General features: G+C 48.0%; 1 protein-coding gene across 2 annotated transcripts; it reads right to left on the bottom strand.

The window, feature by feature from the left end:
- Window positions 1–3,644: 3,644 nt before the first annotated feature.
- LOC123189315 (26S proteasome non-ATPase regulatory subunit 11 homolog) lies at window positions 3,645–6,412 on the bottom strand. 2 transcript variants are annotated; one of them, XM_044601707.1, is made up of 2 exons: window positions 6,170–6,412; window positions 3,645–5,169 (listed from the first exon to the last, which is right to left on the bottom strand). In XM_044601707.1, exon 2 carries the CDS (start codon window positions 5,153–5,155, stop codon window positions 3,875–3,877), a length of 1,281 nt encoding a protein of 426 aa, XP_044457642.1. In that variant the 5' UTR covers window positions 5,156–5,169; window positions 6,170–6,412; the 3' UTR covers window positions 3,645–3,874. The 2 variants fall into 2 exon arrangements, with proteins under 2 accessions (XP_044457642.1, XP_044457643.1); XM_044601708.1 differs by having other exon boundaries at window positions 3,645–5,164.
- Between the last annotated feature and the right edge of the window lie 3,366 nt (window positions 6,413–9,778).

Raw genomic sequence — 9,778 nt, 5'->3', positions numbered from 1 at the left:
CGTCTCGACGATGTCGGTGCAGGTGTCCGACTCAGGGCCCGGTTCGCCGATCTTGCCAATGAAGACGTGAATCCCGCCAAAGGGGACCCGGTACCCGTATTCGATTGAACCGGCCTCGGGGCCCCATCCCGCGTCGTCGATGTAGAGCTTGCCGCGACGACTCTTCGTCATCCGGCCCACAGCGTATCCCTTGAGTCCATCAAAGCTGCCCTTCAAGAACTCGAAACCATCGTGCGATAGCCCCACGGTGGGCGCCAACTGTCGTGGGTTTGTCACGGCAGATGTCCTCGAGAAAGGACTTAGTCGTGGAGCCATCGCTACGGGTTAGCTTAAAGGGGTTAAACCGGACAAGGGGACATGAGGGGTTTTATACTAGTTCGGCCCCTTCAATGAAGGTAAAAGTCTACGTCTAGTTGTGATTGGTATTGCTAGGGTTTCGATGACCAGGGAGCGAATCCGCTTTGCCTGGCTCTCGAGTTGTTGTCTGTTGTCCTCAAACCGCGGCCGGGTCATCCCTTTATATACATAGGTTGACGCCCGCCGGTTCACAGAGTCCCGAGGCCGGATCATAGAGGTGTCCGGCTCGGTCTCTATTCCTCTAACTTACAATACAAGTTGCATGATAAAGTCGGTTCACATCTACAGGCTTTAATCCGCCTTTGGGCCTTGGGCCTTCGTAAAGCGCCACCATCTTCACATCTTCATGGGCTTCTATCTTCATGGAGGTAACCCGGCCACTCCTAGCCGGTTTACCTCCGGTAACCATATCCCCAACAGCAGGGGTGGGGCTTTCCAGCCTGTCGATCATTGGGTCCGGAACGACCCGTAATGTCGGGGTTGGGCAGAAAAGCTCTCTGCAAGTGGGATGTAGCGCAAAACGGTCGCGGCTGGACTAAAATTGAGGCACGAGATAGGTTTTTGGGGGAAAAGTCATTCTAGGAACGGGATTGCGAAGTCGCGGTCAATTGAGACTTAACTAAGTCTTAGTCAATGCTATATTCATAATTTTATGTTGAGATTCGGTGCAAAATTTTCTTTTTTCTTTTTAATTTGTCTTTCTTACATGTTATATCACTTGACTTAGACTTGCTTAAGTCTCAGTCAACTAAGACCAAGACACAACCTTCCATGAAAATAAATTGGGATATGCTAGATATACAGGGATTAATCCCCTAATAGCTTAGCACGCATCTCTCGCCGACTTGTGGATCCGGCCACAGCCTGCCTTTTGAAGCAAAATTGTCACCCTTTTCTCCCCCCAAAGCAACCAGTCACACATCCAAAGTCAAAAGTGGTGCGCCTCAAAGCTTCACTTGTAATTTTCTAAACCCCGGATTAAATTGTCAGCCACCGTTTTGACATGCATGTCAGATACAGATGCATTATGAACTGAAGTAGCACGTACACTGGGTACCAATTTCCGGCTGTGATAATGCGGAAACATCGTAGCGTAGCAAGGGGAGCATCGCCAATCTCGAGGAACACTACTAGACTGCCAGTGCTAGAGCTAGTTGTTGCCGATCTTCAGGCCGCGAGCGCGCAGCAAGTGTGGTCATGCACGGGGCAAAGCACCGGATCACCACCACCTCGCAGCAGCAACAACATCTCGGTGCGGCGATGGGCGGCGGCGTGGACAGCCACGGGCACCGGCTGGCTCGGCCAGCGATTCGGCACGCCAAGCTCAAGATGCTCTTCGTCGTCATCGCCACCAACCTCGTCTCGGTGTACCTCTTCTCCGGCGCGTCGCTGTCGCTCAACATGCCCGCCTCCGCGCCGAGCATCCACCTCTGGGACTCCACGGCGCTCCTCCGGGACCTCAACGCCACCCGCGACGCGCTCTCGCTGGCACGCGCGGAGCTGGCCTTCCTCCGGGGGCAGTGCGGGACGTCTTCGCTCCTCCTCGAGTCCGTGCTCGCCAAGCTCGGAGCCGTCCACGGCGATACGCCGGCGGTCCAGGACTTCAATGGCTGGCCCGAGGAGCCCACGGGCGAGCTCAAGATGGCCATCGAGCCGCACCGGCTCCCCCTCGGCTACTCTGTCAACTTCGGCACCGACGAGCTCTTCCCGGGCCTGGGCCTCGCGTGCCGCAACTTCCAGGAGGAGCTCACGCGGTACATGACGTACAACGCCAGCGCCGAGTGCCCCGACGACGAGGCCCTCGCACTTCAGCTCATGCTCAAGGGGTGCGAGCCGCTGCCGCGCCGGCGCTGCCGGCCACGGTCCCCGGCGAGGTACGTCGAGCCGAAGCCGCTCCCGGCGAGCCTCTGGTCAATCCCGGCCGACACGACCGTGAACTGGTCCCCCTACACGTGCAAGAACTACACCTGCCTCGTGGAGCGCGCGCACAGCAGGGGCGGGTCGTACGACTGCAAGGACTGCTTCGACCTGGCGGGCAAGGAGCGGCGACGGTGGCTGTCCGACAACGGCGGCCCTGGGTTCAGCATCGACGGCGTGCTGGGGTCCAGGCCGCCGGGCACGGTGCGCATCGGCCTGGACATCGGCGGCGGGACCGGAACCTTCGCGGCGCGGATGCGCGAGCGCAACGTGACCGTGGTGACCACGACCCTGGACCTGGACGCACCCTTCAACCGGTTCGTGGCGTCGCGCGGGCTGGTGCCGCTGCACATCAGCCTCGTGCAGCGGCTCCCCTTCGCCGACGGCGTGCTGGACATCGTGCACTCCATGCACGTGCTCACCAACTCGGTGCCCGCCGCCGTGCTCGAGTTCGCGTTCTTCGATATCTACCGGGTGCTCCGGCCCGGCGGCGTCTTCTGGCTCGACCACTTCTTCTGCCTCGGCCCGCAGCTCAACGCCACGTACGTGCCCATCCTCGACCGCGTCGGCTTCCGCCGGCTCCGGTGGAAGGCCAGCCCGAAGCTCGACCTGGGGGCGGAGAGGAACGAATGGTACGTCTCGGCGTTACTAGAGAAGCCCATGGCATGATCGCGCCTTGTGTCATGTTGGTAATTTGTTTCTTCACTGCCAGTTGTGTTTTGAGGGAGCATAATTGATACATGAAACAGGGTTAAGATAATTATAGGTACGCGTGAGCATACCGAAATGGCGAAATTGTGGCAAATTTTACATGATTTCTGAAAGATTCACAGAAGAATAATCCAGTGCAACTGTTGCATGATAAAACCTCCTGCTACGTAGCACGGGTAGCAGCTTAATTCATGTCAGACGCAGCACATGCGAGTGCATTCATGTACTCCAATCTTCTGTCAGGGACAGATATACTGAAGTCTCACCAAATCAGTACAGAACATGTATAACATGTTTAGATACCTACTGGCTACGTCGTGTGAGATGTAAGCAGCATTAGCGCTGTTTAGTGATCAGCAAAAGAAGAAGAAGCTTGATTTCGATCAGAAATCTGCATCTACAAACGCTTGCTGTCAGATACCGAGCCAACAGAAACATACGGCCCCAAACCATACAAGAACAGAGTAGGAACACAGGAATCACTGCCGACATAGGCGACAACTGACATGAAGCAACCACACAAGACAGTAACTGAAAGGGAATGCCATAACAGCATTTATAACTCTGACAAATAAAACTTAAATGTTAGGCCCAGTTTCAACACTGATGGAAATCCCAAAGATATAACAGCACAAGTTCAACATACCAACCAAAGCAAGTGAGAGAACTAATGATTTATGTTTGGACAAGCTAGTGTCGGTACATCCACCACATAAAAACAACAAATTGTCCAGTTCACGAGCAAGATGGATTTTTCTATGATCCAATATAACGACCAACATGCAAAATCAAGTGCCAACATGCAGGATTACATGTCTTAAAGACAGCAAAGGAACTGAAAAGGCTGAAACCATACCAAACAGGCAAACTATCACATGCTTAGCAGCCTTCAAGCCATGATCTTGGCCGACCTCATGTAAAGACTGTCCACGACCTTTCCGACATTTGAAATGGTTTCCAGTGTAGCAGGGAAGATGGCCTCTGTCTTCTGATCCTCAAAGATAATGAGGCAACCAGCACCTTGATCCAGAGTACCAGCAAATTTCTTGTCTAGAATCATCTGCGACAGCTTCTTCTCAACATCATCAACCGCCAATTCAATCATCTGTGCAACATGCCCAATCTCCACTCTCGAGTAGGGCTCAATCAACCTGCAGAGATTCTGCTCCAGGAGGGTATCATACAGAGAGGAAAGATGCCTGTGAACAATAGGGTCCTCCTCAAGCTGGGCTTTGAAATCGCGGAGGGCAGTTTCAAAGTACTTGAGAGATCTTTTAGAGTAGGCATCAGCTACAGCTTTCATAGCATCAACATCCGGACCAACATATTTTAGGCTAGCCTTAGATGAGATTATTCCAGCAACATCATCAGCTTGGTTAACCATTATCTTGCACAAGAGCATGTACTTCAAGCTGAAGATAGCTCTTGGGTCATCCAGTGCATTGAAAGCTTCAAATGCTTCAAAGAAGTAGCTGTAAGCAGTTTTGTAATCCTTTTCTTCTGCGTGAAGGATTCCACTCTGCAGATCAATAGTGCCCTGCTGAGCTGGTGGAACATAGATGGCATTCGCCGCTGTCCTTGCAGCAGTCAACGAAGCTTTGGCCTTTGGCAGGTTTCTGAGAGAGAAGTGGAGTTTGCTCTCCAACAGGTCTATGTCCACAAGGAGCAACTTGTCATCAAGTCTCCTGACTTCCTTAATAAGACCAGTCAGGAGAGTCAGGGCTTCAGTGTACTCTTGATTCTCTAGCAGAAGTGCCGCTAACCTTGCCTCCACACGCTGCCTAAGGAATGTACGCTTCTCTGCACGGGTCCATTCCACCATCTCTTTGCACAGCGAGATCTGGAGATCAGATGTTCCAGGAATCTTGGAAACAGCATCAATGATTCCACGGACAATTTTTGCAGTCTTGGCCTTGGGAATCAGTGAGAAAAACGGCCTGAGCTGGGTCAAAAGGTTTCGCAACTCCTCAGCTCTGCTCTCTTCAGTGAGGTAATTTGTAAGGTTAGTAATTGCAAGTTCTTTTGTTCTCAGTGCATCCGCAGAAGAAGACGGGTCTTGAATCACACGGTAAAGGATCGAAATTGACTTTGAAGCATCCTTAGCCTCCTGAGCCATTGCAATTGACTCAGTAGTAGCAGGAAGGTATGATGACTCCATTGAAGAAGACATGGCCACACGCTGAACTGACAGTAAAATAAACAGAAGTTACTTAGTATTATAAAATATTAGAGTAAATCAGAATTTTCTAGAACAAAGGTATGGGGATGTCAAAGTAACACAAGGAACTAGATAATGCGGAGTGCACGCATGAATTTCCTACACGATGCCTCCAACTAACAGAGGAAAAAAGGAAACATATCGGCATGCATGAATTTCCAATCAATACATATGCCTTCTTCTGAAAGCAAGGAAAATATAGTTTAGCAATTACCAAAGATAGGTCTATCACTATCTGGAATATCTAAGCAGGCACATGATCTTGACATTTAGTCATTTACAAATTCAGCCACATAACAACTGCATGTGGGGAAGACACTCACCTTGCATCTCCATATAATAGTTCTAGTCAAAAGAAGCTACTATATGCAAAGCTCATTCACTTTTGTTTCAATTTAAGTTAGGTAGTGTAACCATGTTCTTTAGATCTGCAGGGTAATTCCCAGAGTGCAACACTGGGCAGAATCAATCGTTTCTCAACAGTGTCCCAAGATCTAACTGGACAAAGAATCATCTGGGGTGTTAAGTTGGAATAAATCAAAATTGAGATGCTGCCCAATCCAGCATATCATGGTAAAACGCAGTGCTACCAGTGCCTCTTATAACTCAGTAGAATTGACAATACCCTTCACCAAGCTAGAATTCCCAAGTCTAATTACCATAACCAGAATCCCTAAACCCTAACCTCAGAATAAACAGCCAAGACAGGGGAAAAGCATGCTGCCCTTAGCGAGATCCAATTTCTCCCCTCTAACAAAGCACACAGGCTTGCAGTACCCACTACGCGGAGCCAGCAGCTGATTTCTGCGGAGTATTAACAAAGACCACGCAGGCCGCAACAGTGAAATCCAGAACAAACTACCCACCAAAGCACAGGTTTATTTATTTTTGCGTCAGATTGCTAACGCGATGGGAAATCATACACTAGAAGTCTCGGAATAATCCAGGGAAGTTAGGGTTCGTTACCAACAGAAGGAAGCGATCCGAGCACGGATGGATCTGTCCAGTAGGGCGGAGGAGGACGACGACGAGTGGGAGAGGGGGGATTCTTTCGAGGTGGCGTGCCTCCGGGGACGGAGACCAGGAGGCGTGTTCCGGCCTTCCGGGGGAGAGCTCGGCGGTGTTGGCGTGAGAAATCTGGGGGAGACGAACGGGGAAGCCAGTCGAGCACGAAGGGAAAGGGTGCGAGAGTAATCTTTGGTATTTCCGGGAGTGTTTTCGCACAATTCGAGCGGGCCGAATAATCGAATACGTTCTCAGGTACAGCCTACAGGCCCAACAGCGGCTAAATGTTGGGCTTACAAGTACCAAGGCCATGTAAGCCCAAAGGATTGCATGCATGCGACTATTTAGGAGCCTACAATAGCGGGAGCTATATCCAAAAATTTAATTCTGGAGTCATCTACACCTGGTGAAGATCTTTAATTCCCCCCTCCCTAAAAAGAAAAAAGAAAAAAGAAAGAACAGTATCCCCTCAAAAAAAGATGAACAGTAAATAGCAGAAAAATAAGTAAAGATCTTTTCTTTTGGTGCAAGATACTCAAATGCGTGATGTTCGCGTAAAATATTGGGGTGTTTGAACATTCAAGGAGATCGTGAAAAAACAACATAAAATTGGGTGTGAGCAATGCTGTTTTTAAAAGTTTATCATATACCCAAAAATTGTCTTTTTTTTCCACGAGCTTCTCGAATAACCAAACTTCACCAAATTTTGCACGGACATCACACATGTAAGCATATTGCACCACATGATTTTTTACTATTTCAAAGAATTTTCCTGTCGCACACCCGGACTTACCTAAGCTCGGTGTAGAATAGCCGCATCCGAGCTATGCCTCGCCTGAAGCGCGGCGCGAGCGGGCCGGGCCATCATTAGCAGCGCATTCGTTTTTTTGCTCTCTCCGTGTTCTTTGTTTGTTTTTTCACTGTTTGGGCTGTTTTTCCTCATGTGTTGTGTTTTGTTCTGTTTGTCGCGGTCGCGTTTTGTGTTATTTTTTCTTATGGTATCTTTTTTTACCTCTTCATCGGTTTTCTTCTGTTTTTATTTTTCTTCTTCATTGGTTTTCTCTGTGTTATTGTATGGTTTCTTTGGTTTTTTCTTTCTTGGTTTCTTTGTTTTTGTCCTTTGTTTTTGTTTCTTTGTCGGTTTTCACTGGTTTTTTTCTTGTCTTTCTTATTTTCTTTTTTTTCTTTGGTTATGTATGTTTTTTCTTGGGTTTCACTATTTTCCAAATATACGATCTACATTTTGTTTTAGATACAAGTTTTGAACACTTATTTGAATATAAGTTTAACATTTTTTATATACATGGTGAACATTTTTTAATGGGAATACACAGGTTTTCACATACAATATACATTTTTTGTGTACACCAGGAACACTTTTATATACATGTTTAACATTTTTTAATACAAAAATAGCTTTTTCTAAAATAAAGGTGAGGGAGCCGAAAATGAGTCTCTGTCCCGGTGCGAGATTGCCGGTCCTGATGGAAGATGCAATCTGGAGTCGGTCACCGGCCGACGCAGGTCATGCCTAGCTTACCAACGGATGATGCAGAAAATAGTTAGTGACCTCGATAGGGTCCATTCTTCATAAAACTAGTAGTCTTGTCGATGCTATATCTTTGCTCATGGTTGAACTTGAAAGACAATTTATCCATATGCATCCTTGCATACAGAGGATTTTTCTAGAATTTTTCAATATTGAGCATTCTTCTGTTAAGCGAGCAGCTACCATCTTTTTAGCTCATGAGTTCAGATTTATAATAAAAGAGGTTGATACATCAACAACGTATCTATCATTTTTGATTGTTCCATACTATTATATTATCTGTTTGGATGTTTAATGGGCTTTAATATGCACTTTTATATTATTTTTGGGACTAACCTATTAGCCGGAGGTCCAGTGCTAGTTGCTGTTTTTTTGCCTATTTCAGTGTTTCGTAGAAAAGGAATATCAAGCGGAACGAAACCTTCACGGGGATCTTTTTTGGAACAAACATAATCCAAAAGACTTGGAGTGGAGGTCAAGGAAGCAACAACGCGGCCACGAGGTAGGGAGGCATGCCCAGGGGGTAGGGGATGGAAATATGCCCTAGAGGCAATAATAAAGTTATTCCTATATCATGATAAATATATATTATTCATGCTAGAATTGTATTAACCGGAAACATGATACATGTGTGAATACATAGACAAACAAATTGTCACTAGTATGCCTCTACTTGACTAGCTCGTTGATCAAAGATGGTTATGTTTCCTAGCCATAGACAAAGAGTTGTCATTTGATTAACGGGATCATATCATTAGAAGAATGATGTGATTGACTTGACCCATTCCGTTAGCTTAGCACTTGATCATTTAGTATGTTGCTATTGCTTTCTTCATGACTTATACATGTTCCTATGACTATGAGATTATGCAACTCCCATTTACCGGAGGAACACTTTGTGTGCTACCAAACATCACAACGTAACTGGGTGATTATAAAGGTGCTCTACAGGTGTCTCCGAAGGTACTTTTTGGTTGGCGTATTTAGAGATAAGGATTTGTCACTCCGATTCTCGGAGAGGTATCTCTGGGCCCACTCAGTAATGCACATCACTTAAGCCTTGCAAGCATTGCAACTAATGAGTTAGTTGCGGGATGATGTATTACGGAACGAGTAAAGAGACTTGCCGGTAACGAGATTGAACTAGGTATTGAGATACCGACGATCGAATCTCGGGCAAGTAACATACCGATGACAAAGGGAACAACGTATGTTGTTATGCGGTTGGACCGATAAAGATCTTCGTAGAATATGTAGGAGCCAATATGAGCATCCAGGTTCCGCTATTGGTTGACCGGAGACGTGTCTCGGCCATGTCTACATAGTTCTCGAACCCGTAGGGTCCGCACGCTTAAAGTTCGATGACGGTTATATTATGAGTTTATGTGTTTTGATGTACCGAAGGTAGTTCAGAGTCCCGGATGTGATCACGGACATGACGAGGAGTCTCAAAATGGTCAAGACGTAAAGATCGATATATTGGACGACTATATTTGGATACCAGAATGGTTTCGGGTGAGATCGGGATAATACCGGAGCACCGGAAGGTTATCGGAACCCCCCAGGAGGTATATGGGCCTTAATGGGCTTTAGTGGAAAGGAGGGGAAAGGAGCAAGGGAGGGGACGCGCCCCCCAAGCCCAATCCAAATTGGGAGGGGGGCCGCCCCCCTTTCCTTCCTCCCTCCTTCCTCTTCCTTCCCTCTCCCTCTCCAAATAGGAAAAGGAGGAGTCCTACTCCCGGTGGGAGTAGGACTTCCCCCCTTGGGCGCGCCTCCTCCACTTGGCCGGCCCTCTCCTCCCCCCTTTATATATGGAGGAGAGGGGCACCCCATAGACACAACAATTGATCTCTTGGATATTTTAGCCGTGTGCGGTGCCCCTCTCCACCATAGTCCACCTCAATAATATCGTAGCGGTGCTTAGGCAAAGCCCTGCAACGGTAGAACATCAACATCGTCACCACACCGTCGTGCTGACGAGACTCTCCCTCAAAGCTCGGCTGGATCGGAGTTCGAGGGAC

Source organism: Triticum aestivum, chromosome 2A, assembly GCF_018294505.1.
Source record: "Triticum aestivum cultivar Chinese Spring chromosome 2A, IWGSC CS RefSeq v2.1, whole genome shotgun sequence".
NCBI lineage: Eukaryota > Viridiplantae > Streptophyta > Magnoliopsida > Poales > Poaceae > Triticum > Triticum aestivum.
Note: the sequence above shows the minus strand (reverse complement) of the source record. Positions and strands in the feature narration are given on the sequence as shown.

What these genes read in the sequence shown, in the direction of transcription:
- LOC123189315 (XM_044601707.1), bottom strand. Translation starts at nt 5,155, where the DNA reads ATGTCTTCTTCAATGGAGTCATCATACCTTCCTGCTACTACTGAGTCA.